This window comes from Phallusia mammillata, chromosome 1 (assembly GCF_965637545.1).
Source record: "Phallusia mammillata chromosome 1, kaPhaMamm4.hap1.1, whole genome shotgun sequence".
Classification (NCBI taxonomy): Eukaryota; Metazoa; Chordata; class Ascidiacea; order Phlebobranchia; family Ascidiidae; genus Phallusia; species Phallusia mammillata.
In genome coordinates, this window is record NC_137252.1 from 5,888,717 (window position 1) to 5,914,485 (window position 25,769).

General features: G+C 35.4%; 3 protein-coding genes across 3 annotated transcripts; 2 read left to right on the forward strand and 1 right to left on the reverse strand.

Annotated features, from left to right (window-relative positions):
* The first annotated feature begins 821 nt into the window (after positions 1-821).
* Positions 822-2,109, forward strand: LOC145238688 (uncharacterized). Its single transcript, XM_080101934.1, has 2 exons — positions 822-1,059; positions 1,395-2,109. The coding sequence occupies exons 1-2, from the start codon at positions 861-863 to the stop codon at positions 1,526-1,528; spliced, it is 333 nt and encodes a 110-aa protein (XP_079958060.1). The 5' UTR covers positions 822-860; the 3' UTR covers positions 1,529-2,109.
* A 140-nt stretch (positions 2,110-2,249) lies between these two features.
* LOC145205674 (uncharacterized) lies at positions 2,250-12,124 on the forward strand. The gene is made up of 26 exons (XM_080078411.1): positions 2,250-2,466; positions 2,802-2,877; positions 3,492-3,541; positions 3,622-3,688; positions 4,229-4,387; positions 4,949-5,117; positions 5,597-5,674; positions 5,733-5,789; positions 5,948-6,007; positions 6,084-6,148; positions 6,437-6,542; positions 7,100-7,165; positions 7,244-7,378; positions 7,718-7,820; positions 8,235-8,323; positions 8,400-8,518; positions 8,710-8,741; positions 8,844-8,881; positions 8,944-8,971; positions 9,040-9,119; positions 9,490-9,609; positions 9,773-9,964; positions 10,077-10,178; positions 10,603-10,725; positions 10,789-10,844; positions 11,827-12,124. The coding sequence occupies exons 1-26, from the start codon at positions 2,391-2,393 to the stop codon at positions 11,942-11,944; spliced, it is 2,364 nt and encodes a 787-aa protein (XP_079934537.1). The 5' UTR covers positions 2,250-2,390; the 3' UTR covers positions 11,945-12,124.
* A 779-nt stretch (positions 12,125-12,903) lies between these two features.
* LOC145238239 (FACT complex subunit SSRP1-like) lies at positions 12,904-25,316 on the reverse strand. The gene is made up of 16 exons (XM_080101353.1): positions 25,118-25,316; positions 24,674-24,859; positions 23,470-23,575; positions 23,016-23,206; positions 22,386-22,480; positions 22,147-22,282; positions 21,969-22,072; positions 21,104-21,232; positions 20,551-20,775; positions 17,503-17,569; positions 16,949-17,125; positions 16,085-16,234; positions 15,715-15,885; positions 14,503-14,600; positions 13,865-14,009; positions 12,904-13,122 (listed from the first exon to the last, which is right to left on the reverse strand). Exons 1-16 carry the CDS (start codon positions 25,178-25,180, stop codon positions 13,036-13,038), a joined length of 2,130 nt encoding a protein of 709 aa, XP_079957479.1. The 5' UTR covers positions 25,181-25,316; the 3' UTR covers positions 12,904-13,035.
* Between the last annotated feature and the right edge of the window lie 453 nt (positions 25,317-25,769).

Below are 25,769 nucleotides of genomic sequence, written 5' to 3' on the forward strand. Positions count from 1 at the left end.
AGTAGCTATTCTCCTCATTCACAAAACCGACGATCGATCTGTCATTCAAATCAACTTATCTCTAGCTTTGTTATTCGTTCATGTCGCCGATCTAGCCGATGACATTGGAGCACGTGATACCAGCTCCTGCGTTTTTGAAGCTTTTGTCTTCCATCTGTTCATTATTGCAACAGGTTTGTGAGCTCGTGCAGTTGTTTGCAGCGTTTGCGCCTTAATTGCCTTTGAAGTTTGAACTATGATGGTGGTACACTGGTCAACACTGATCAAAATCCATGCCTGGGAGTCTAGCAATGAACTCCTTATAGAGGGGGGTGGCAGAAATTGTTTTCCGGAAAGTTAGTTATATTTAGCAGGTAATATGCGACCTGGTCTTACTTAAGTCATTGCTCTTTTCTCGTATTTGTCAGAGGCTGTAGGTTGCGAAAACCAAAAACTGTTTCTGATCATGACTTCTAGTTCCATGGATGTAAATAAGAACGATTAAAAAACACCATAAAAAAGCGTTAAAAATATTTCTATTGCATTTTACCAGTATGGCTCTTTTGTATTTTCTGTTGAATTGTTCATCTCTATCAGGTATGTTTCTTCTGCTGGACGCCATTCGTGTTTGGGCAGCAATCTGGAATCCTCTTGTATTTCGTGTTGGGGACGCAAATTGCAGAAACACTGGATTCATAATCGTCGGATGGTCGGTCTCACTCTTCATCGTTGTGTTAGCTGTCGGTATAGGCGTCCCAAACAACACATACCTTGCGCTGAACCCGCTGTTCACAGCTTGTCAGGCAAACCCAAATACCATTCTAAAATACGACACTTGTCGATGCGCAATCGGTACTGTATCCTTTGGAGCCAGTATCATTATGCCTTTGACACTTTTTATGCTTGCCACTTTTGCTGCTCTCGCTAGAGCGAAGTGGACTCGAGTTTATGGGACTCCAGAAGAAGGAGTGGTAGATGAAGAGAAGATTAGGTTTGCCAGGGATGTGGATGAAGCAATAAGATCAATCTTCATCTTGGCTGTGGTGTTTACGATTGCATGGATCTTTGGATTTGCTTCTGGTGAGTTTGAAAATATTTTCGGGTGTTGAATGTAAGGCCAATGTCGAGCATACAGTCCTTTTGATCCAATACTTGTATTGCTAACTTACACTGTTTACACTTTTAGGCTTTTGATTGAATGGTATAGGTGTTTTTTTTTCTGAAACTTGAAAAGCACATATCTTGACTTTATCATCAACTAATGAGCTCTAAAAAACTTGGCACACAACGATATGACAAACGCGTCCGCAATGCAATATTTTCATTAATCTCAAGCCTTCTGGCTATTTTGTTTTAAATATGCTCTACTAAAGTAGAAGTAAAATTGAGTCTTAAAAACCCTACTTTTGTTTAAGGTTTTGGAAATGTCTCAGCCTCTCCAGTACTTCTTTACTTCTACACAATAGCAACCGGTTTCCAGGGCCTTTCTCTGTTCGTCATATACTGCCTCACTGACAAAACGTTGACATTTAAGTCTCCTGAACAATGAACTTCTACTAGTCTCCTTATTCAATAACAACACATCGTAACCCCGCTTATAAAGTTAACAGACAAAGTGGTATGGTTGGTCCTCATCAGTTATATGTTACAATTACATTGTATTTTCACTGTGCAATCCAAATCCTAATTTGGCCTTTTTTATAGGGTTTGTAGTGCAATATTTATTTGTATCCCTCAAAACTTCGAAAGTTTACCATAAACCCTTTAAAAGATAATTTATTAATGCCATTTATCTATTTATTGTCCTCATGTTTGCTTTGTATTTATACAGGTTGTTTTGTATTACTGTAGTTAACACGGAGCCATTGTAGGCTGTATTATGATCCTGGCGTAGCCACGGATATCATTTTTTACGACTTCCTTTGTGCGATAAATCACTTTCCTAACCTCTTATCCTGACTGTTCTTAATCGTGTGTTACTATCAGCAACATAATGAAGTTCATTAAGACCTTGTTTTTTCCAACGCCAAGAAAAAAATACGTCACAATGACAATAATAACAATTAAATTTCCAGTTTATACCCCGCTGCAATTCTGTATTGTTTAATTTGTATATTACTAAAGTGTACTTTTTATTGTTAGGATTTTAAAATAACAAAAGTTTGAATCAGTGTAAAACGGATATGATGTTTATGTGAACAGAACAGGCCGGGAAAATTGAACTTTATTTTTGTCCCTTAATTATTGTTGATTTACTGCAAAATTGATTTTATTACGCAAAATAAAGTAAACATATTTTAAATAATGACCAATTTCACTGACCACACCACCGGTAGTATGTTTTGTTGTCTAAATTGGTTTGCTTGTTAATCCAGAAAGTAAACAACAAATGAACAGTGAAAATTATTTTAATGGCTCATCCCCCGAGTTTTTCAGCTGATAACGAAGTTTTTACCTCCGATGACATTCAAGGTCGTTTAGTAGATGGTAAGTATTCTGAAGCAATCAATCATTAAAGAATGCAAAACTAATAAATTACAATTGATATACTTTTTTCTTTGGAAATTATAAGGTTTTCCTGTGTATAAATTTTCTACAAAAACTTTTTTTAATTTATTAATTTAGATTCAAAAGCTGAGTGTTTTTACTCTTAAAAATGACTTTACTAGTTTGCCCCACAAACTTAACCACACAGTGAATCAGTTAATTGCAATCCAGTTGATTGTGAACTCTACTTAATTGCATACTGATTTGCAATATATAATCTTATGTACCTTTTGTGGCAAAAGGACTTAAATCAGAGATTTGATTTGAATTTTCAGATTCAGGTGCTTTTGAAATTGTGCCATCCCCACAGGAGCTACATAAAAAATATCAACAGTTTCTTAGGGCTAATGGGTTTGTACTTTTTGTTTCAATGAGTTTTGCAAAAAAAAAGAATAGATTGCTTTTCTCTTGAGCAATGAATGTTGTAAATCTGTGTACACTTCCTAATACTATCACTAATTCTGCTAGTGTAATTGCATGTAGGTTTATTATTTTGTAGCTTATATTGCTTCAACTTTAGACAAAATTGATAAAAACCTAGGGTTTCCTCATGGCAGTGGTACTAGAAAAAAAGAATCTATTTTTTGTATATTCTGAAACTTGTTCATGTTATACAAGATTGCAAATATGGTTTTAATCGACCAAATCATGCCTAATTAGATGCTTCCAGCAAAAATAAACTAATTTTAGCGATTGCAATGACCTAATTACCCACAAAAAATCGGCAAGTTTTTCGTTTGGTTCCTGGGATTCCTGGGAAATGAAAAAAAAAATTTTCCCCAATCCTGGGAATTAAAAAATCCGTGAAATAGATGAACCCTAGTATAAACAATAATAAATAAAGCAACCTATTGTGATGAGTGTACCATATTCGCTGGTCTGCATGGATGCTTCAGTGCTGATCCCAGTTGTGACTTAGTGTTCATGGTCTGTATTTAAAATTTAAAACATGCTTGACTTTGCAGTTCTAGGAACAATAGTGCAGAATGGCAGGATGACGTGATCTTCACTACAGGTTAACAGTTTGAATTGTTGTTGAAATGAATGTGAAATGTGGCACCACCAACAACCAACAATATTTTTGTTTACTTGCAGATGAAGCATGTGATCTCTCTGATGCTACTTGCTCAAGTAATGGCAGTGACTTTTCATTTCATGATGGGTAAGAGCTGGATAAATATATTTAAATAGTTAAAAAAGTGGGGAATAAACGAAGTCTATAATTATGTCGACAATGTGCATTAGCACTGTATTTAGAAAACATATATATTGTGTAAAGGCACGTTTGTAACGTTTTACTTTGCAAAACTGTGTCTTGCCTTAAGCACTGGCCAGACACTGTTTAGTATCAAGGCAAATCAACATTTAAAGCTGTGATGTTCTGACAGGGCTTTCGTTAATTCCTTTTTTATAGAGTGACGTTTGTTTAGAAGGAGAGCAAAGCCAAATCCTTTGATTTTAAACTGCGATGTTTATTACTTTGTGACACAATCACCCAGTGTTTGCATTTAAACAATGTTGTAGTTTTGTGCCATTACAAAGATGCAAGTTTAGGCATTTTACTGCAAACAAAATATCGGATTAAAAATGTGTTTCGGCTTCTTTAATAACTACCGTACAGACTTAATTCCTGACACTTTTTATGAACCAATAACCATTGTTTTTACAGTAGTTTACCATACAAATCACTGTTTATTTTCAGTGACATGGCGGAACTGATCCAAAAAAACAAATCCTACCGACAAAAAAATAATGAACTGCGATCAAAAAACGACCAACTTCTTAGAAACCTTGAAACTTACGAGGATGAGTTGGAAAAACAAAAACTGGAAATAATTGAGCTGGAAAAAGAGATTAAAAGGTTAGCAAGGGTACATACATTATTATGCGTCCCCTTCCCTGAGGGGAAGCATATTGATTTTACTTTTTTTCTTTGGTTTTTCTCTTTTTTTCTTCTCAAAGTTTGTCCGACTCTTTTTTCTATCAAATGTTTGATGGATTTGGATGAAATTTACACAGATGGTAAATATAGTTATGTAGATGTGCATCCCACTTTGTTTGTCCTAAAATCCCAGTATTTACCCCGCTAGCCTCTTATAATAGGTGAGTTTGTAAACAGTGTCAGCATAGGCTGAAATTTGGATAGCTTGTATAGTATGCCATTTATAGGTGTCGATTGTTATGTTCAACCCTGTAGTCCCAACATTTACCCCACTAGCCCCCTGAGTGTACAAGGGCAACCAGTGGTATGTTACTCATGTTTGTGGTTGCTTGGTGGACGATTTTGCGCCCCATGGCAGTTAGGGGTAACAGCCCTATGACGTCAAAAGTATTAACATCATTATGCAGGTATTTTTGACTTGATGTTACAACTGATTAACCAAGCAAAACAAACCATATTCAACTTTTTATCCTTTTTCAGTTGTCACGAGATAAATCGCGAAAGAGAAAATCTGCATCAGGAGATGGAAGGGATGCAATTAGAGATGAAGGAGTCCGATGAAGAGAGGAAGATGTTGGAGGAAGATCTAAAGAGGAAGAAGAATGATGAGGAAGATACTTTGGTTGTACTAAATAGTTTGAGAGATCAGGTACAACATATTATCACCATCCAGAAAGTTGACATATTTTACTTTAATTTTTCAAATGATTTTGTACTAAACTATTATTTTTAAGCAGAAAGTATCTTTTTGTCAAAACAATAAAACACTTATGCATATGTAGGGTTGTGAAGTCGTGTTTATTATTACTATGGACACTGACTCATGCTATTTTTGGCAACTCTAACTTTTGGCAAGTTTTGTTAAAGCTTTTGGGTTTGACTGTAGTTGGAATAAGTTTTTTCTTTAATTTGGTGAAGTCAAAGTCAGAATGAGGTTCAGTAAACCTTGGTTAATCTGGACCTGCTGGGCTCACAAAATTGGTGCTGATTGGGTGAAGATCTGAATTAACCGATGTTTATTAGTTAAAACCTTACCACATTACAAGTCATTTGTACCTTAAGTTTTGTCCCAATTAGGCAAAGATCCGGATTAACCTTACTATAAACTGTTATGTCGCTTTTTTATAGGTGGACACGCTGAGTAATGAAGTGAGATGCCTAAACGAAATAAATCAAATCAATAGAGATGAAACTGCTGAGCTAAAGGTATTTATCTGTTGACAACATAGAGCATATGTCTGCAACAGCTTTTAAATGTTTTCAGGGAAACTGTGAGAAAATGCAAGCAGAAATTGAGTTGAAATCATATTATATTGATCAGGTTTGTCAGTTTGTGACTTTTTCATGTCATGTAAAATTACTAAAATAGAATCACTGAGGGCAGAAGCTTGTTTACAATTGTAATAATCGCCTTGTTTATTTGTGAAACAAGTTTATTTGTGAAACAGAAAATTTGACTTAATGATTTGCTTTTTGCAGAAGGAAGAAGTTATTAAAGGAATGAAATTACGACTGGAGGAATATATCGTCTTGCACAAAGTACAGAATACTAGCTTTTGTTTTAAGCACAAAACATAACCTGCTTACTGTTTCAGCAATGTTGTGTTTTTTGTAGAACTTACAAGAAGAAAAAGAAAAGTTGATGAATGAATTACGAGAAGGTCAACTTGAAGTTTCTTCGTAAGTTTTAGAAAAAAAATGTTTTTTGCGAAAAAATTACAACACTTGTTTATGAAGCCTAATGTTCATGAGTTACATGTAAAAATGCACATAAGAATGTGTCAAAATTCAAAACAAAATCCTGCGAATTCTTTGTTTTTGCATGAAAATATCACTGATGATGGCATGGTCATTTGCTGGAACATTTTAATAATAAAGCATGTCGCTTTTTAAGTCTGTTTGTTTATGTTCCTCATGAGAAAACGAAAATATTAGAGTATTTTAAAACATTTTACCAAATATATTTAGATATCAGAGTTACTTCAAATTTCCTGATGAAATTACGTCAGCCAAATCTCCAAGATCAGGTGACACCATTTGCAATCTTAAGTCTGAACTGGCTGCAGCAGATCAGGTTTGGACTATTTGTATGTTACTATTACTTCCTGTGAATGGAATGAATGGTGCTCCATATAGTGTTTGTCCTGGCACAGGACTTTTGGTGTCAATGTTAAACCTCTCTGTTTGACAGTTTTTAAGGTCACACTCTTTCTTAACATGAGTTTACTGACCCAGTTGACTGTTTTTACCAACATTGTCCCCTAGTCTCAATTTTTTAACAAGTCAACCATCCATCTAATATAGTCTATATGTGAGGAAAGGAATAAATCACACTTGACACAGTTTGCGAATGGATACAACATCTCCACACCCTCAGCCTCAATGCCCTAATCATTAATGCAAGTGGGCCTAACCAGGGAACAATTAAATTACTTTTATTATGGGTACAATATCAAGGGGTAGGATTTGTTTAAGTACAGTATTGCTATAATGCGAGTCCCTTCTCGAAATGCTTTCCAGTAGCAGTGCAGTTGCATTAAGTTACCATTTATCCACTTATTGGACACATAATAAACTTACTTTCATTAACAGATCCTATTGCTTTTTAAACATTTTTTTGTTCTTTTGTAGGATGTAAATGAATCTTTTAATGGAGGTGATCTGGATTTTCGATTACCAAGTTCTCCACCTAATGAGGTTAATTGATGTGTTTTGTTTTCTGAGGCCCCAGTAAGCACAATTTTAACTGATTAACACTTCAACATAATCTGTCAGGTTTTCCACAACTATTTCATGAACCGATCTGGTTTCAACACTTCAATCAACAGTTCAACGCTAGGTACACCAGTTGTTGACCAAAAACAACGACTTTTTGTGAAGAAAGATGAAAACTCTACACAAACTGAACAGGTTTTGACATTTAAGTGTACATCCCCCAGATAGTATGACATCACTCAAATCAATTTTATCTTGATTTGGTGCTTTTAAACTAAAATGGCTTTTGCATAGTGGTAAAGGAGTCACTTAAAAGTCATGGTGTAATTAGTAACTGCAACATATATTTTCTGCCAGGAAATGTACAGCTTTTTTTCTTGGCTTGAAGTTGTAATATGAAAAGAGTTGATACAATTTAGTTTTTTAAATAAAACACAATATTAAAACAAATTAGTTTGAAACAAGTTTTCTGATATATAAAAACCTAACACACACTTAAAAATGTTCAGGATTCATTCTACAATTTTGTTCCAGATTTCTACCACAGATGTTATTTCCCAAACCACTGAACGACCGATTGAGCAAAGTGAAATAGAAACTTTGCTAAATGTACAGGAACATTGCACAGAATTACAGGGTAAGTACAGTCAAATTAAAGTGGGTAGCAGTATCTGATTTAAAGTTGTACCACGACAACATAAAGGCTTTGTTGTAGGTTTAAATTGTAGTCTAAAAATTGTTACCCAACTCCACAACCCAGGTTGCTTGCCCCAATACTGATTTTCTGAAAACTGTCATTTAAAATTACTTGTTTAAATTGGAAAAAAATAAGCATTACCAAAAAAAAGTTGTGACCATAGTAGAAATGGTTCATAAATTTGCAGGTAAACTTAAATGAATTTAACGACTTATTGAAATTTTTCATAGATGTTGTGGAGCTTTTTTTCGCCTATAATAATAAAAATATAGATTAGGTAAAATTATTTGCACATTTTGCAATAAAAAGTTTCATGTCAGTTTTAAATATTCAGACCTGGGTTTACTTTTACAGAACAATTAAAATGGAAAGAAGAAGAAATCGAGTCTTTAAATGAATATTTGGATTTGGAGAAAAGTCAAAAACGTTATTTCACAACTCAGGTGCAAAGATATTGTGTAGAAACAATAAACATGTTGATTTTTTAATAACATTTTATTTTGCTTGTGCAATTTTTAGCTTGAGGCGAGTCGTACAAAATATGGTCAAGTTCAAATTGATCTGGACAAAAAATCTGAAGAAACTCTACAACTTACAGACATTATTTCTAAACTCTGCATAAGCAAATTGCATTTCTGGTGAGCTGTGATCAGACATTTTTAAGTGTGACATAAGTTATGTGATTAAATGTAGTCAAATTTTTAGTTGATGTAACTTTTTTTAACACTGCTTTGTTGTGTTAACAACAACTTTAAAGCATTGCTTTCAGATTTTATAGCATTACTGCATTGTCTTTTAACTCTTTAAGCCTTTAATTTATACTTTACAGGTATCATGAAAATTTTGACCCCAATGTGCCAGGCAAGTCGTTGGTGTAAACCAACTTGCATTTTGTTTCTAATTTTTTGCCAACTATTACCCATATGTACCTGCCAAAAACTTTATTTTATTTTCACTCTACAGAAATAGAAACATCATATTTAATTAATACAGGAGAACAGGTATACAAATTTGTTTATTGTATCATAAAATACAAATATCAGTAACGAATATTTTTTCACAGACTTCTGGTAGCAAAGCAACTTTACTCGGTAAGACTAGGTTGCTGGAATTATGCAATTTATTTTGTTTGCCTCATTGAATAGTATTTTGTTTTTAGATGCATTGGCATTGGAAAGTATATCATTGGATTCTGCAAACAATCATATATCCTGGTTACCCTTAAGAAGCAAATGGGAGGTATAGTTTGGTTTATTACACTTTTCAAAGAAAAATTGTGACAATGCATTAGCAATATAATATTTACCAATGCGGATTAAAAGTTAAAACAACAGAAAAAGGGCCTGTGATTTTTTTCTTCTGAAAGTGTAAAATTGAATTTTATAATTTACAACTTTTGAGTTGTGTGTATTGGTTGTATCGATTCTGGTATAAACTAGTTTCAATTCATCAAGCTCTTACTTTGTTTTTAACTACAATATTTACTCAAAACTAATGATATAACACAGTTTCTTGTGACTAACAAAAATATAATAAGCATTAATGCAAATTGTTTTCAAATGTTGTGTTTATAAAATTCTTGTTCAAATATTTGTATGAGTGTTTGTAGGATTTACGACGTTTGTATCGCAAGATGGCAGTTTGTTTGGAAAGTGACAAATTATCGGCCGAAGCAAGAATCTTTGTGTTGCAGAAATGTCAAAGTTTAATTCTTGACTTAATAGCTGATGTAAGTATGTTGTTGTTGAATACCTGCACACATACTAAAAAATGTTAGCTACCTCATAAAACTAAGGGGAAAGTGCTCTCTGTCTGGTTTTGACACAATGCAAGTGTTTATGGATTTTTCAATGCCTAATTTTTGTTTAAAATATAAATGGTGTGTTTTGCAGAAATTCACTAAACTTACAAGCTTTTTAAAAGACCCTGATATCACTTCCATGTCCTTAAAATGTGATCCGGGGACAACGCAATCATCTTTTGATCACTTGAGGGTGCTACAGAGCCTTGTAGCACGACTTTTGTCATTGTCAAGAAATATTTCAAATGTCAAAGCTGAAATTCCATATTTTACAGCATTCAGGGTGGGTGCAGTTTTGTATTACTTCTTTCTTAGCATGTACTGTTTAAAAATAACTGGGTAAATGTGTAATCACATACATGATACTAATGATGCCAAGATTATTATTTTTTTAGGTTTTTACTCATCACACAGCAGAACTGAAACAAAAAATTCGAGATTTAAAATCAACTCTCGCATCACAACCAAAACAAATCATTCAGAAAACATATGATGAAGTATGATGCCTTGTTTCTTTGTGCATTCTAGTCAACTGTTTTAGCCCTTACTATTACATTTTGATAAGTTGGACCAAATTTGAGCAGTAGTTTAGTCAGCAACAGCTGATTGCAAGATTAAACAACCACACAGCATATGTTCCAACATGTCAATGACTTTTTTACCAGTAAAATTGGTGTGAACATCCTGGTACCTCAATGACAAACTATTTGGGCAAAAAATACTAACTAAGAGCCAGGAAGCCATGTTCCTCTGTCCCTTGCAGGGTTTGCTGATGCTATGTTCTTAGCTAACTGTTACAGAGTCATAAGATACTCAAAAAAAAAAAAATTTTAACATAGTAAATACCCCCAAAAATTAAGTATTCCACTGCTGGGTTGTAGTTCCTGTTAAGAAACAATTGGGATTCATACTATCTTTTAGCCTTTTGAATTGAATGAACTGGGACTTGATGCATCTGTTTATGAAGATCCATCAGTGGATGAAGTTTCAGTTGATCTTTTACACTGTGTTGTGCTTCCAGACATAAAAACTCAGTGGTTTAAGGTATGTTTCCCTTTAACAGTGATAAATTTCCAAAAGGTCACTGCTTTTGTTGTCCTTTTGTAGAAAATCCTTACTCACGATTCTGTATTTCATGCTGCATGTATCTTCTTTTCTGTATGGTAAGTTTGATATCTCAGGTAAAACTAGTACAAGTAGTTTTCTGACTCAATGTTTGGAAATGTATTTCTTTCAACCATCATGGGACAATGTTTAACATTAGCACATCGTACTAATATTTCTTTGTAAACATAATATAGTTCAGGGGGGTGCAACAGGCGACCAGAAGGCCACAATCCAGCCTGCCAAGCTATTTAGTGTGGCCCTCACCAACACACTTGATTCAGAGAAAAATGCTATTCTGCTGGGAATTCAGCAAAACTTTCCACTAGTTTTTGAAAATCTCCTAATTTGAAAAATTATACAGAAAAGTGAAGCTAAACCAGTGTTTTTAACCGGTGGGCCATACAGCAGTTTGCAAGTACTTCACCGAATGTGTTGTAATAATTCCCTTTGTCTAGTAAACAATTATTTTGTTGTAGTCAGTGTTGCAGTGAAACTCTATGGCAGGGGTCGGCAACCTTTTAGGCGACGCGTGCCAATTTGCCAGTTATTTCCATGTGTTAATGACTCGCGTGCCATCGTTTTTCTTAATAATAGTGGTTCGTGCCAGCAGATATCAATAATAAAGACAAAGCAGAGTGTTTTGTGCATGTAAGGCTAAATTTTAAGACAATGGGATGATAAAATCTATAAACAAGCAGTGTAACAAGTTAAATTGTTACTTCAATATAAACACGCGAATCGGTTGGCGTGCCATTAAAAATCACCTCGCGTTCCAACCTTGGCATGCGTGCCAGGGGTTGCCGACCCCTGCTCTATGGTTTAGAAAATAAATGTATTGATGCTATGCTATGGAAGAATTTCAAATTTGTTGTGCACAAAAAATGTATGGCCTTCACTTTATGTCCGAAATTGACTACATGGCCAAACAATGTAAAATGTTGTACACCCCTGCTATAGTTGGTTCTCAGTTGTTTAGCTATCTGTTAATTTATCAATTTAGAAATACATCATTATTTATAATATATTTTTATGTTTTAGTCGTAGATTCCAGAAAGTTGTAAAATCCAATCGCATTTCAAGTCTTGTTCTATTCTTTATGATTTGCGTGTATTTGTCAATATCTCCAATGGACTACAAAGTTGAGCCAATATTTTGATGGAAGATGGACAATATGTTCCAGCAGAAGAACTTTTTTTTTGTTTTTCAAGAATAATTTAAGATATATATTTTATTTTTGTTGCATCATATGTTTTTTTGGTTTCCTTATTTCCTTATAAAAGTATTTATTTTGCGTTTTTCAACCTTTCTCTGTTATAATATGATGCGAAAAATTAAATCCTGATTTATACTATACACACACTAGAGTTTCTTTTCCGGGAATCCAGGACAATTTTAGCAAAAAATTCTACCCCGGTATTTTTCTTTGTCCCGGGACAAAAATTGATTGCTTCTCAAGTTGCACTCCTCAACCATAGGTGCGACATCCACAGGGTTTCCGTAAATTAAAGGGTTCCCCACGTTATAGCTCTCCTCGTTATAGAATTTATGTGTTTTACCCGATACCTGCTCTATTATTTTTGGCGGCATAGCCCCAACCCAGTGGAACCTGATGGGTTGAACTGAATTGAACTCAGCAACTGCCTAAATCTAAAACTGAGTTCAATTTAAAAAAATATTAAACAAAATATGATTCACACATCTAGCCTGTTGCAGCAAGACTTCAACCCCCAACGTTTACTCAAAAGAAAAAAATTGCCTCTCAATTCTCCAAACAAACTTCCATTTGTGGGAAATGGGAATGTGCTGCAATTGGTCGTACAAAAAAAGGTTCCGTCATGTGAGCAAACCCATGAAACAATATGTCCAGCGTCGTGGCATAACGTGGTGTTAAAAATATTTAACAAATTAAGATTCAATTAACTTGGAATATAACAGGCAGCTCAACGACGGACTCGTAAACATAATAAAATTATCCTATGCCCGCCCACTAAAAATGATTAACAAAAATCGAATGAAATCCCGGTTTAAAGTTGTTTTTGTCGCGAGGTAAGTCAGGGTGTCAAATTTGATAAACCCTACAACATACCCTTCTAGGAACACAAAAGTGAACAAATATTTGCAAAAAATCTGTAGTTTTTAATAAAAAATGGAACAAGAAAGCAAGATCAAGTTATTCACAACATCTGTAGTTTAATGGCAGTCGAGTGTTGTGAACGGCATTGCACATCTCACAACTTTTTCGTGGATTTAATCACTTTCTGATTCCTCCTCTGGAGTTTCCTCAGCATCTGATGATACAGGAGTATCCTCTGCTTCTTCTTCCTCACTTTCCTCCTGCAAAGTCAAATTTAGCAACAAACATTAAATGTGTTGAATCACAATCCAGAGCAGTGGTTCTCAAACTTTTTTATTGTCGGGGCCAAATAGTATTTTTTTAAGTGGGTAGGGAGCCGCAAAAAAACAAAACCTTGGGAAAATCGCTGAAGATTATTACTTTGAAAGCTAAAATAGCAATGTTTGGTGGTTTTCTGAGGTCTGGTGCGAGCCGCAGAATAAGTAGTTGGGAGCCGCATGCGGCCCCAAAAACCGAGTTTGAGAACCACTGATCCAGAGGCACAAAAATGACTTAGTAGTAGGGATGGGCTCAAACTGCACATGTTCTGTTTGGTCGAGCACAGAGCATCTCCTGTTCTGTGCTCGGCTGAGCATTCTCTGTGCATTTTGACGTCACAAACATTCCCAATTCCAAGCTAGTTTTCCAACGTTTCTTACATACCAGCGGTGTTTGCTGCACAGGCCCGAGAAATACGCAATTTTCCACTATCTTACACATTAAAAAACAAAATTTTTTGTTCTTGGATACCCCTTCTAACACTAGTTTTCTATGTTAGCAGGGCATGAATATGCAATTTTAATGCTTGGGTTAGTTTGTCCAACTGCTCAGGTCAGGGAAAGTAGTTTTTAAACTGGTATATACAATTTTCGTGGTTAAAAAGGTTGTATTCCAGTTTGTTGGGTAAAAAAGTTGATAAAGGTTTTCCAATGCACCAAATTTACAAAACTATGTTGGTCATACCTTTTGCTTTTTACTCTTTAGTGGCTTATTATCATCATCTGAATCAGAAGATGACATCGAATCACTTTCAGTTATGAACTCTTTACTCTTAAACTTGCTCGGAGAAACAGTTGTTCCTAAGTGCTTGGTTATCTTTCGCTGTTTTCTGTGAAAAAGAATATAAATTAATCAAATTTAAGTATCCCAGGTTTTAAAAGGGAGTTATTTTACATGTCACAATTTAACAGTCGCATTAGCAGATTGTAAATGGGATAGTAGAAAGACCATATCTTGGCACCTCACTAAATTACCTAGCAAGCTAAGTTCTGTAAACTATGCGGCCTGTGCGAATCATTATTTAACTTATCTGACATGCAGTAAAATAACTTCGGTGACACCTGTTGTAGGCCAAAAATGTAAGACTATTACAACACAACGAACTGAAAACAAGCAATGTAACACTGTACATTAATTCAAGTTTATATCCATATGAATGCTAAAGTTGTTTGGCAGGCAAAATAAATGACGTTGTGTACCAGGGGTTATAGACCACAACAAAGGCATTAAACCTCCCATGTTTTAGTGACTTCACCATTTCGCACATGGTCAAATTAAAATTATATTATGGTGATCTCATTTCTGAACGCTATTTTACTTACTTGGGTGGTGAAGACTTGACACTTGGTTCACTTTTAGTGTATGTGCTCATAGCCAGTTTGTACTTCTCCTTTGCTGCAAGATATTCCTTTTCAAATTTCTGTGAAACAACAACATTGACAAATGATAAAAAGTCAGCGAAGTTTTTAAACAGTTGCAGGTTGATAAAATCTTTATGTTTAGGAAGTTATAAAGAAGGTTTCCAAATTTTAAAATAGACAGAAAATTTACTGGCTGAAAAATACATATGTTTTGCTGCATAAAAATGCCCAAGAAGTGCCAACACAGATTTTGGAAACTGTGCCACACCTATTGTATAAAACAGTGGTTCCCAACCTTTTTTTGACGCGACCCAAATACTTACCAAAATTTTGTTTAGTGGTTTCTCGCGACCCATGGACATGCTATTTTAGTTTAATTTTTGTCTGTAAATTCGGAAAGCTTTTCAAAATTACTACGCAAGTTTAGCAAATCAATAACCTTATAACGAACAAATAGTGTTGTTGTTTTCAACCAAACATTTCTATTTAAACAGGACTTAGAGCTGAATCGAAGAATTATTAGCCAGACAACGCTTAACTGTGAGCTAACACATCACTTTATGACGTCACAAACAGTTTTAACCATTATCATGACAAGTTGTGATGAAATTATTGTTGGACAACAATTTCAAGCCCTAGGAAATATATAAAAATAACGCTACAAGGCGAAATCAAAAAGTAGATGTTCTTATTGTCACTAAAACAAGCGACCCAACAGAATATTCAGGCGACCCATAGGTTGGGAAACACTGGTATAAAACATGGGGAAAATGTGTTTTCATAGATTTGTAATTAACCATCGCACAACCAAGCAAAATACTCTTATGACCTTGAGCACAATAGGTAGTAAGCTAAGTTAAGGGAATGGCAACGAACATTGAAAGTGCCAAAGCGAAAAAACAAACAATATCACCAAAGGTCTCTGTGAGCGTAAATATAAAATCTCAAGAATTATCTGAAAAAAAACCTACGACAGTGGTGGGATTCAGCCCGTTTGCACCAGTTCTATAGAATCATCTCATGAAATTTTATGAGATCAGCGAATCGGTTAGCATTAGTGGCTACAGTCAATGAACTTTTTGTAACAGAACAGACTGAAAAAATATGACTTTCGTGACCAAAAAATTGAATTTCACCACTGCCCTAATACCATTTCACAACTTGGTCTCTAACCTCTTTTGTTGAAGAGCTGACTGTTTTCCATTCAACCCCCGCTCGTCTGGTGAGATCAGTAATGCTTATTCCAGGGTTTTCTTTCTTGATTCGCTCACGATTGGCGTTCAACCACAACATGTATGCTGATGCAGGTCGCTTTGGAGCGCTTGGGTCTTTTTTTGACTTTCGCTACAAAAGGTCACAGAAAAATAAAGTTGTGTTAAAGATACAATCCTTCAATACAATACAACTGCACATTTTTGAAAAGGTATCCAAAAACTGTTACAAAGGTAATTTCCTATATTATTTCAAAAATATGTACATTATAACTTTTTTTTCAGCAATAATGTTACTGAGATACTTTGAAAACTAATACATAAAATCCTACTTTCCGTTCTTTTGTAGGTTTTTCCTTTTTCACTTTCTTTTCTTTTTTCACTTTTTTCTTTCGTTCCTGCTCAGAGTCTTCACTTTCTTCTTCACCTCCACTTTTCTCAGAATCACTCGATCCAACATCTGAATCAAATTCCTCGGCAACCTGCATAAAAACCGTAAAAATTTTTTTCCTGTCTTTAGAAAAAGGCAATCTATAAGAAACAAATTTTAAGCCTGGTAAAAATGGAAATGTTGGGGCTCTAGTTGATTAAAATTAAGATTAGTTCCTATAGCTAAGTTTGTTCATTAAAAACTTTTGTTAGGGGGTAAGCCTATGAAGCATTATCAGAAGAAAAAATTTAGGGGAAGAGCACTTGGTCATCCAATCCAATTTGTCCCGTTTAACTTACATAACATATTTACTTGATTGTAAGCCGCCCTCTTTTACAAACCACAATTTCAAACCACAAGTGTGAAAAAAATAATGTAAATTGAACTGTGGGATGTTAAATACTATTGTTTCACAATATACATTTCTGTTGTTACATAGCATTAAACATTTGCCCATATTTCTCTGCTATGTTGATAACTGTACCCAGTATAACATATATCGATGTATACTCAGTGCATGCAAGCGAATTTTGAACGCAAAGTAAATCACCAAGCAGGGGTGTAGAAATAATATCGGTAAAAATTAAAATGCCGCTCTCGATTGGAATCAGCACAAACGTTAACTTTATAAGCCGGGGCTACCAAATGAGCAAATATGGTAAGTAATTACAAACAATCAATTGTTTTTGTTTGCTGCAATGTTTTACACATCATTGTGGGGCAGAAGAAATTTAGTCAAAAATTGTAAAAAAATTCAGTATTTTACCTCAGGTTGATTTTCTTCCGGATTGAAGTCTTCGTCTTCTGACTCGCTGTCGTCATCTCCACCATCATTTTCCTCGTAACGATCAGCTGCTTCTTGTTTCATCCTCGCCAAGTAAGGATCATGGACGTTGTCTTCCTCGTCACTTCCGATCATTGTGTCCTCGTAGTTAACTCCCTCCTGTGATAAATATACAATAAATTTAAGAGGTTGGCTTAGATTTGACCAATGCAAGCACATTTTATTTGCATAAACTACTAGCAGATTCGGTCATACAATTTGTGTTTGTCTCTTTTGAGTAATTTAACTAAGCTCCTTAAAAGTCTGTGTTTAATTTAACTAAGCTCCTTAAAAGTCTGTGAGTTTACACAATGATAAAGGACTGGCAACATGTTAAAAAGCTTTAAAGAGAGACTGTGGTATGGCATTTCACTTTTGATGTGGTCGAGACATTTGGATGGATGTGGGTACAAAAACACATTCTGCATGATGGAGTCAAGGCATTTTACACTATGTTGGAAGATTTGTGACTTTGACATTAATTATAAAACACTCACCTTTCCAGTATTCTTAATCTTCAGTTTTTTGTTGTTCACAAAATCGTACAGCGAAGTATATTGTTGTCTAAAAAAATACAATCATGAAAAATACTACAAACAAAGTTTTGAACACATATTGTTTAAGCTGCAAATGGTAGACACTAGGGATGTGCCAAAATCGCAAATGTTCTGTTTGGCCGAGCACGCTCCGTGCATTAAGAAGTCACAAAAAAATCCCCTTTCTACGTTTTAGCTCTACAAGGTATCTTACGTCACCGGCGGTGTATTAAGCTGTTACAGGCCTCAGAAGTACACGTTTTTCCACAATCAAATACATTTGAAAAATCATTTGTTTTTGTTCATAGACACACTTTTGAACACTAGTTACCTATGTTAGCACTAACTCTAGTTACCTATGCAAATTTAATGCTCGGGTCAGTTTGTGCAACTGCTCGGCCGAGCATCAAAAACAGCGATGCTCGGTACCGAGTGCTCTGGTTCTGGCTCGGCCTGGCCCATCCCTAGTTAATGCTCTGCTGTGCCATAGAACCTACTTCATAAGGTAGAATTTTTAGGCTATTACTCTAATAAACAAACTGATGTGCCCTAATTATGCTATAATAGTTCAATTCATTGGCGCCCACTTACGGGGAGGCGGGGAGGCGCCGCCTCCCCGGGTATTTGCATCCCCAACCACGTCACAAGCAAGATTTGCAATTAAATAAACAATGTCTTTTTTTGTTTGTCCGGCAAGTATGTACAAGTCATCCGACGTTTCGACGTCCCTTACCGGGCGTCTTAATATTCTATAAACAACGTCTATTTTTTTCTTTTACTACCCTCTCTACAATATATTATTTACACGAATGCATAGTGTTACGTCATAGACGCAAGGTAAGTCAATGACCAGACGGTCATTTGCAGTTTATGTTCCAAAGTTTATTCTTTAAAATCAAGCCTTATAACAGAATCATGAGTAAGCAGCCGACAATAAAAAGCTTTTTCCGTCCAACTTCCGAGGTAAATGTTACAGTGGCGCCCGTATGCAGTGACAGAGTGGTAGTAGATAAAGCCGCGCAAGAAATCGTGTTTGAGACAGAGCCAGCTTCACAGCATGGTCGCAAATTCCAACAGTCGTGGATTGAAGAGTTCCACTGGATTGATTATGATTCAGTCAATGACAGTTTGACGTGCAAGGTCTGTAAATGGGGCCTATGAAAACAACCGAGTTGGACCAGCTTCACGAAAATTTTTGGAAGGCCAAGGTATTGTTTGGGTTAAGTGATTTAACAATTGGAAAAAAGGAAAGCCTGGTCTTCTAAAACATCACGAAAGCAAGCACCACAAGGACCTTGCCTCGGTTCAAGCCGGCGATGCAGGTGATGAGGCATTGATGGATCGAATTTCAGTTCGAAGGAAAAAAGTATTAAAAGCTCTGCATGCTATTTTTGAAAGCGTGATTTTTTTAACACGGCAAGGCCTAGCAGTACGTGGTCACTTCCAACATGATGCAACTAATTAGATTTTTAGAAGAAAAAAAAAAACAGAGTTGAAGGATTGGTTGCAATTATGAAAAAATTCTAGATTGGCTTGAAAGTTTGCAATCCGAAACTTCGATAGATGTGGTTACACGTTCAAATGCGCGCTCTCATCTTGCTTCCCTGGAAAAATTTTCGACTTACTTTATGCTGCGTCTAATGGAAAGATTTTTGATTCCCGTTCATCCAGTTCACACTAAAATGCAACTTAGAAATACAACTGTGGCCGAAGTTCAGGAAATGATTGGGAGACTGGTAAACACGTTTTCAGAGGAGAGTGCTTCCGACAAAAATGCGGAAGCCTTTGTACAATCTGTAGTGGATTCAGCGAGGCAACTTAAAATATCTGAACCGGTTGTTGCAAGGAGGCGTCGATGTTCGCAAGATATCGATTTGACTCCCCTTCATTATTACAAAAATATTTACACAGAAATGTACCGCTTGGCAAACTGTGCACTTGTTAACCAATTTTCTAAAGAAAATTTGGCAAAAAGTTCGGTTGATGGAGGACACACTTCTTTGCAAACAAGTTGACCAGGCACAGTTAATTGAAAACTTTCCCGACGTCAACTGCAATCGTCTTTCCTTGGAAGTCCAGTATTTCCAAAATTACCTTCAGCATCTCCACATTTCGAAACCAACAATTGGAAACATTATTGAAATATTTCGCAAAGAACCGACTCTTAAATACGCCCATCCAAACATGATAACTCTTCATCGTTTGTATATGTGTTTGCCATCCACTTCTTGAGAGGCAGAAAGATCTTTTAGCACTCTGCGTCGAATTAAAACGTACTTGCGTTCCACCATGTCACAGGAACGTCTCAACAGCACCTGCATTTTGAGCACCCACAAGGAAATTGATGACTCTCTTGATGTGGATCAACTTGTCACTGAGTTTGCTGCACAGAATCCAATTAGACAAAACACATTTTGTCAATGAGCAATAAGGCATATCTGTTCTTTCCTTGTAAATAAAATCAACATTTCACAATTTACTAGTTTCTATATGAAAAAAGCAGTGTGTAAATAAACTACACGCACGCGGCACGACGTAAGATATAAACTGATTGCAACATATTACAAAGCATTCAGCAAGCAGGCAGTTGACGTCATCCAATAGAATACTAATTGTCTTACGGACTGTTGCGTCACATAACGATTGTTACGTTTAACTGATAAAACTAAATTTACACCGCTTGGTTAAAACGACGTAACAGTAAGTTTAACCTTCCAGTTCCAGTAGTCATGTCGTGTGCGTTGCCAGCGTTTAGCATTAACTTGTGAGTAGTAGTTTTGCAAGTTAAAAATGCTTGCCAAAGTACTTACAAATTGCGTTACCATCACGTGTGGAAATTATTACGTCACCAGTTAATGTTGACCGAGTCGTGTATGGGCGTTTTTGTGTAAAAATCTGGGAGTCGGCGTTTTTTGTACTATGTTAGGTTAGAAAGTTTTGCCTCTGCCTCCCCGCATATTTTTTCAAGTGGGCGCCTATGGTTCAATTATTAGTTTTTAACAACTTCACCTTTCAATGTTGCTGAAAATAAATGTGGTTTTGCTTCTTGTCTCAATTTCAAAATCAAAGAATCGATTGATGTTTGCTTTTCCTCTTGCAAAGTTGACGTAAGCGATCTCGTCAAATCGAATGTGCACAGGTGGTTTATGAACGTACATGAACCCGCGCTCAAGGGGGAACATAAAACCTGAGGAGGCTTTATATGTACAAGTAATGGATTGTGTCCCATTGAATCTGTAACAGAAAATAGTAAAATTATTGACCTGAAAATTTATATCTGTGCTGAAATCCACAGTACAAATTGACAAACAATATTTTTTTTGCAAAAAAGTATCACAAAAAAACAAAAACAAATTGCATCTAATATTTTACAAACATTTAACAGTATATATTTGATAAATGGGATATGAAATTGTCAGAACATTTGCAAAAAGACCCAACTAAAGTTTACTGGTGACAATTATTATCTATCTGTTAAACTTGAAGATATGCCAATTTCAAGTTTATTAAATCAGATATAGAATGACACATTGATACCAAACTAAAAAAGTTTAAAGTTTACCCTTTAAAAGATCCAGGAACAGTAATTTTTCTTTGTACCAGATGTTTCATAACACGACTAACAACTTCATACATAGGCCCTGACATTCGTTTCTGCAATTTTCCATCAAATTTCTCCTGCATTTCATCTCTGCAAAAAAACAGCTGTTAATTTCAAGGCTTTTACATTTCTTAAATATAGCCTACTTAAAGAACTGTAACTCAGGTGTTTTTTTTTTCCAGCTAGGTCAGTAGTTCTTAACGTGTGGTATGTCAGGGCATTTCAGGTGGTACAAGGGGAGCTTTTCATTATACTTAATTCAAGTCAGATAAAGAATTTTTGACCCAACAAATCAGCCCTGGTTTGGGACAAAAGTTGTGTCTTGGACATTGTATTGGAATTGCTAACCTTACTTGGTTTCAGAAATATGCTAGCTTAGACAAGAAAAATATGTCTATTTCTTGGTCAGGATGAACATAAATTCATAACTGGGATCAGCCCTGAAGCGTCTATGCAGACCAGCGATCACGGCACACTCATATATAAATCACAGTATGCCAGGCCCATCAAAGGCGCCCTACCGAATCAGCCGGTCACCAAGCATTCACCACCATATGGCAAGGCATAGGCTAGAAAAAGTCGTCAGGTGGTAAGCGATCAGTACAACGTTGAGAAACACTGAGGTAGATCATAGACAAACATACATTCATTACTAAAATCAGGCTTTTATGCAGACAATGCTTTACCATAGAAAAAATTGGGAGAGTAGCTTTATTTGGTATAATAATTTCAATACACTGGGCAAACTATCATGGAGTATGCTGTTTGGTTCAAGATCGTATCAGTGTTTCAATTAAGACATGGTTTGCTAACAAGCTTTACTTACTCAGATAAGGAAAATTCCACCGAGAGATCATCTTCTTTAAAAAAGAGAAGAATTAAGAAGTGATATCGGGTCTGACCTTGTTTCAATGGAGGATCAAGGCTTACCTAAACAAAAGAAGAATTACGAGTTTCAGCAAATATGGTAAAAAATTTGACAAGCAAAATCCTTATCTGCTTACCACAAAAAATATTTGTCTTTGGTCTTTATGGGGAAGTAGAAAGAGACGCAAAACAGAGGTGTACGTGATTTTGTAATCAAATGTCTTTCCATGGAGTTGGATGAATTTGGGATACATTCGAATGTCATAACGACCTCTGTAAACCAAAAACAATTGCATAACTGAATAGCAACAATGGTATAATTGCTATGTTTTGGTGTAGATGACACAGCCCATTTACATGGAAAAATGTAACAAACCTTGGTGTGAGACATTGAAGGTCTTGAAATGTGCAGATGGCATTGCCTTTAATTTGTAGAACATCAGCTTTGGCCATTACATTGTCATGGAACTCCTGATAAAAAACAAAACAATATATATATACATGTAACTTTCAATTTTGATTCATCAACAAACTAATGTAATCAGAGAGATTTCATCTTCGCATAAATCAAGAGCCAACTTTCAGGTTTATTATTTCTTAAGTAGAAAAAGATTTATTTGGCCTTTATGGATGTGTTAGGACCAAAAAATTCTGGATTAGGCGAAGATCCGGATTAACCGATGTCGATCAGTTTAAGTCTTACCACATTACAAATCATTTGTACCTTAAGTTTTGTCACAATTAGGCAAAGATCTGCATTAACCGAATTCGGTTTAACAGGGTTTACTGTATGTGTATTTTGCTAAATTTAATTTTAAAGTTTTGAAGTGTTTAATTTTAACACTCATTAATTAATACTGATGAAGCTGTTAGGCGAAATATATATATATATGTATTTCTGAAATATTCAGGATGACCAAATTAGTGTTTTCAGGAATGTTAATCTCTTTAATTAAAGCCCAGTTTAATATATATTTGAGTATTATTTAGAAATCATATATATAACCTTGACTTTATCAATGGAATCATCTTGTGAAGGGGGAATGTAAAATCTCATTTCCATCAGCGACAATTCCGAGTCATCGTTTTGATGAAATTCTAACGTCACTTCGTCCCGACTTTGGGCACATTGTGAAACGCTGTTCAAAGGAATTTCAAAGGAAAGTTTTTGTCCCACTTCGAATCGCATTTCATTGCCTGAAACATACACAGATTTGGTTAAGCTTAAAGACTAAGGAATGTAACAAATCTGATTAAAATGTTCACAAATAATGTACTCCTAAAAAGTAAGGAACTATAGGATCAGGGTTACATAAACTACTACAGACAACAGTAAAACTTCATTATTGTATGCAAGTTCACAGTAAAACTAATTTCTATTATGACAATGCAACAAGCCAACAACCTTAACCCATTTTAATAACAACCCTGTAGTTTTAATATTATGACAATGCAACAACCTTCAAAGTCGGTTCTTCCCCAATTCCATCCTTTTCCACTTAAATCTTGTTGTTCAACTTCAACCCCATAATGGTGTTTAACAAAGCTTTGAATCCTTTCAAAATCCTAAGAAACAAATGTATGTATTTAAGTAAAACATTAAGGCCAATGGTCACAACTAAGGTTCCCTCCCGGGAATGTCTGGACGGGAAATTCTTTTTTTTAATTTGCAAAAACGGTACTAGAAAAAAAAGATTTATTTTTCATAATTTCCGAAACTTGTTTACATTAAACAAGGTTGCAAATATGGCTTTATTCGACAAAGCCATGAGTAATTAGATGCCTCCAGCGAAATAAAACTAATTTTGGGCTTGCAATTACATAATTACGCACCAAAATAATCGGCAAACTTTTAGGTCGGGATCCCAGGAAAAAGAGGAACCCTAGTCACAACTCAGACAACACAAATTGTGACAAGCACTTGATTTAAACAAGCAAAACTTTAATAACCAAAATGGCATACATAATGATCATTAAATATTGGCCACAGCATATATAGTGTTTTGCAATTGAACATGTCAAACAAAGTTTAACCTATTTTAAATGCAAGGAGGTAACTTTTATTTATGGTGGCTTAATTAGTGGTCAAATTGTTTTAATGGGGTTTATTATGATTACGGTTCCTCTATTTCCCGGATTTTTTAATTCCCGGGAATCGGGAAATATTTTTTTCATTTCCCGGGATTCCCGACTGAAAAATGTGCCGATTTTTTGTGGGTAATTAAGTCATTGCAATCGCAAAATTAGTTTATTTTCGCTGGAGGCATCTAATTAGCCATGATTTTGTCGATTAAACTGTATTTGCAATCTTGTTTGAAGTTAAACAAGATTCAGAAATTACGAAAAATAAATTTGCTTTTTCTAGTACCGCTGGGTGGCGCATTTTCGCGAAAATAATTTGCCATCTCGTATAAAAACGCTTACTTACTTTATCATTAAAATTACAAAACGCCGTATTTTCGTAACAGCTAGCAGAAATTTAAACATTTCTGTTATTTTTTTACAAAATTAACACGTTTTTGCTTGTTTGTCTGTTTCCCGGGAATTGAAAACAAATTTCCCGGGATTCGGGAACGTAATTTTGCCGGGAAATCCCGGGAATTTCCCGTCGAGACATTCCCGGGAAGGAACCCTAATTATGATGCAAGGTACAATACGTCTTACATGTTCTTTAAAGCCGTCAAATTTGAAATTATTGCCATTTCTTAATGTCAGCTTCAATTCAAATTCACGAGCTACTCTTCTCCACACAGCAGTTTGCAAATCTTTTTTAAGAACTGTGTCGACTTTTCCGGTTCTAGTATTCTTGAAGATTACTTTTTCACTCAGAAGTTGCAGACGGCCATCAATCTGTGACAAAAAACATTGATTAAAGATTTAGAAGTTATTAACATGCATGAACATCTTAAATGGTGATACCTTAAATAAACGCAAAAAACTGGTGTTTGAAATCAAAATATTAATTTTACAAAAACTTAGCAAGAAACTTTAGTAACTATATTTAAATTCAAATCATTGAAAACAGGGAATTGCTTCTTTCTTACTAAAATTATCCAACTTGTTACAAAATAAAACAAAATGCATTTATTACAAATACAGGACAGTTACCATTGCTCCACGGTTTTCTTGAAAAACATCCTTGTACTCCAATAAGTCCCCGTTCATTGCCATATTCAAAAATCGCAGAATAACCAGGCTAAACAAGCAAAATCAGTTCGTAACTCACTAATTTCAACAATTGAACAATTATTCTTTGGAACCGCGCGAAACAAAACAACATGCGATCTTAAATGGATGATTGGTAGGAAACTCATAGAAAACATATTTTGCTGTTTCCATCCAGTAACGCAGTGGTTCCCATACTTTGTGACCCGGCGGCACCCTATCATAGAGATAAATAGTTGCGGCACCCTTGCAAAACTGGATCAATTTTATAAGGTTTCTGTATTTTAACTAACTGTACAAAGACTGAGTTGTAAGTTGCCGCTCTCGAGTAGAATAGAGTAGAACGACGTCGTGTTTCGATTTGGATGCTTTTTTGGGAAGTTGATTGTTCTCTTCAATCAGAAAGTTAAATAAGTTAGTTGATGATGTTGTAGAAAAGCGTGAGTTGCGCGTTGGGGCGAGCACTTTGCTGCTCAGGTGGCGGGAAAAACACAATATGCAAGTAAAAATAGGAATAAAACTTAGTGCTTCGACCGCAGTGGGTGGAAAAAATTATACATATCTACAGGCTTGCTTCGGCAGGGGATTAGCTTGG

Excerpts from the sequence above, each read along its gene's own strand:
- LOC145238688 (XM_080101934.1), top strand. The coding sequence starts at position 861 with ATGCCTTTGACACTTTTTATGCTTGCCACTTTTGCTGCTCTCGCTAGA. Across the intron at positions 1,060-1,394 it reads GATCTTTGGATTTGCTTCTG|GTTTTGGAAATGTCTCAGCC; the intron begins GTGAGTTTGAAA and ends CTTTTGTTTAAG.
- LOC145205674 (XM_080078411.1), top strand. The coding sequence starts at position 2,391 with ATGGCTCATCCCCCGAGTTTTTCAGCTGATAACGAAGTTTTTACCTCC. Across the intron at positions 9,610-9,772 it reads TTCTTGACTTAATAGCTGAT|AAATTCACTAAACTTACAAG; the intron begins GTAAGTATGTTG and ends TGTGTTTTGCAG. Across the intron at positions 10,845-11,826 it reads TGTATCTTCTTTTCTGTATG|TCGTAGATTCCAGAAAGTTG; the intron begins GTAAGTTTGATA and ends TTTATGTTTTAG.
- LOC145238239 (XM_080101353.1), bottom strand. The coding sequence starts at position 25,180 with ATGGCAATGAACGGGGACTTATTGGAGTACAAGGATGTTTTTCAAGAA. Across the intron at positions 17,570-20,550 it reads ATTTTCAGCAACATTGAAAG|ACAACAATATACTTCGCTGT; the intron begins GTGAAGTTGTTA and ends GTATTTTTTTAG. Across the intron at positions 14,601-15,714 it reads TCAGCTCTTCAACAAAAGAG|AAATTTGAAAAGGAATATCT; the intron begins GTTAGAGACCAA and ends GTTGTTTCACAG.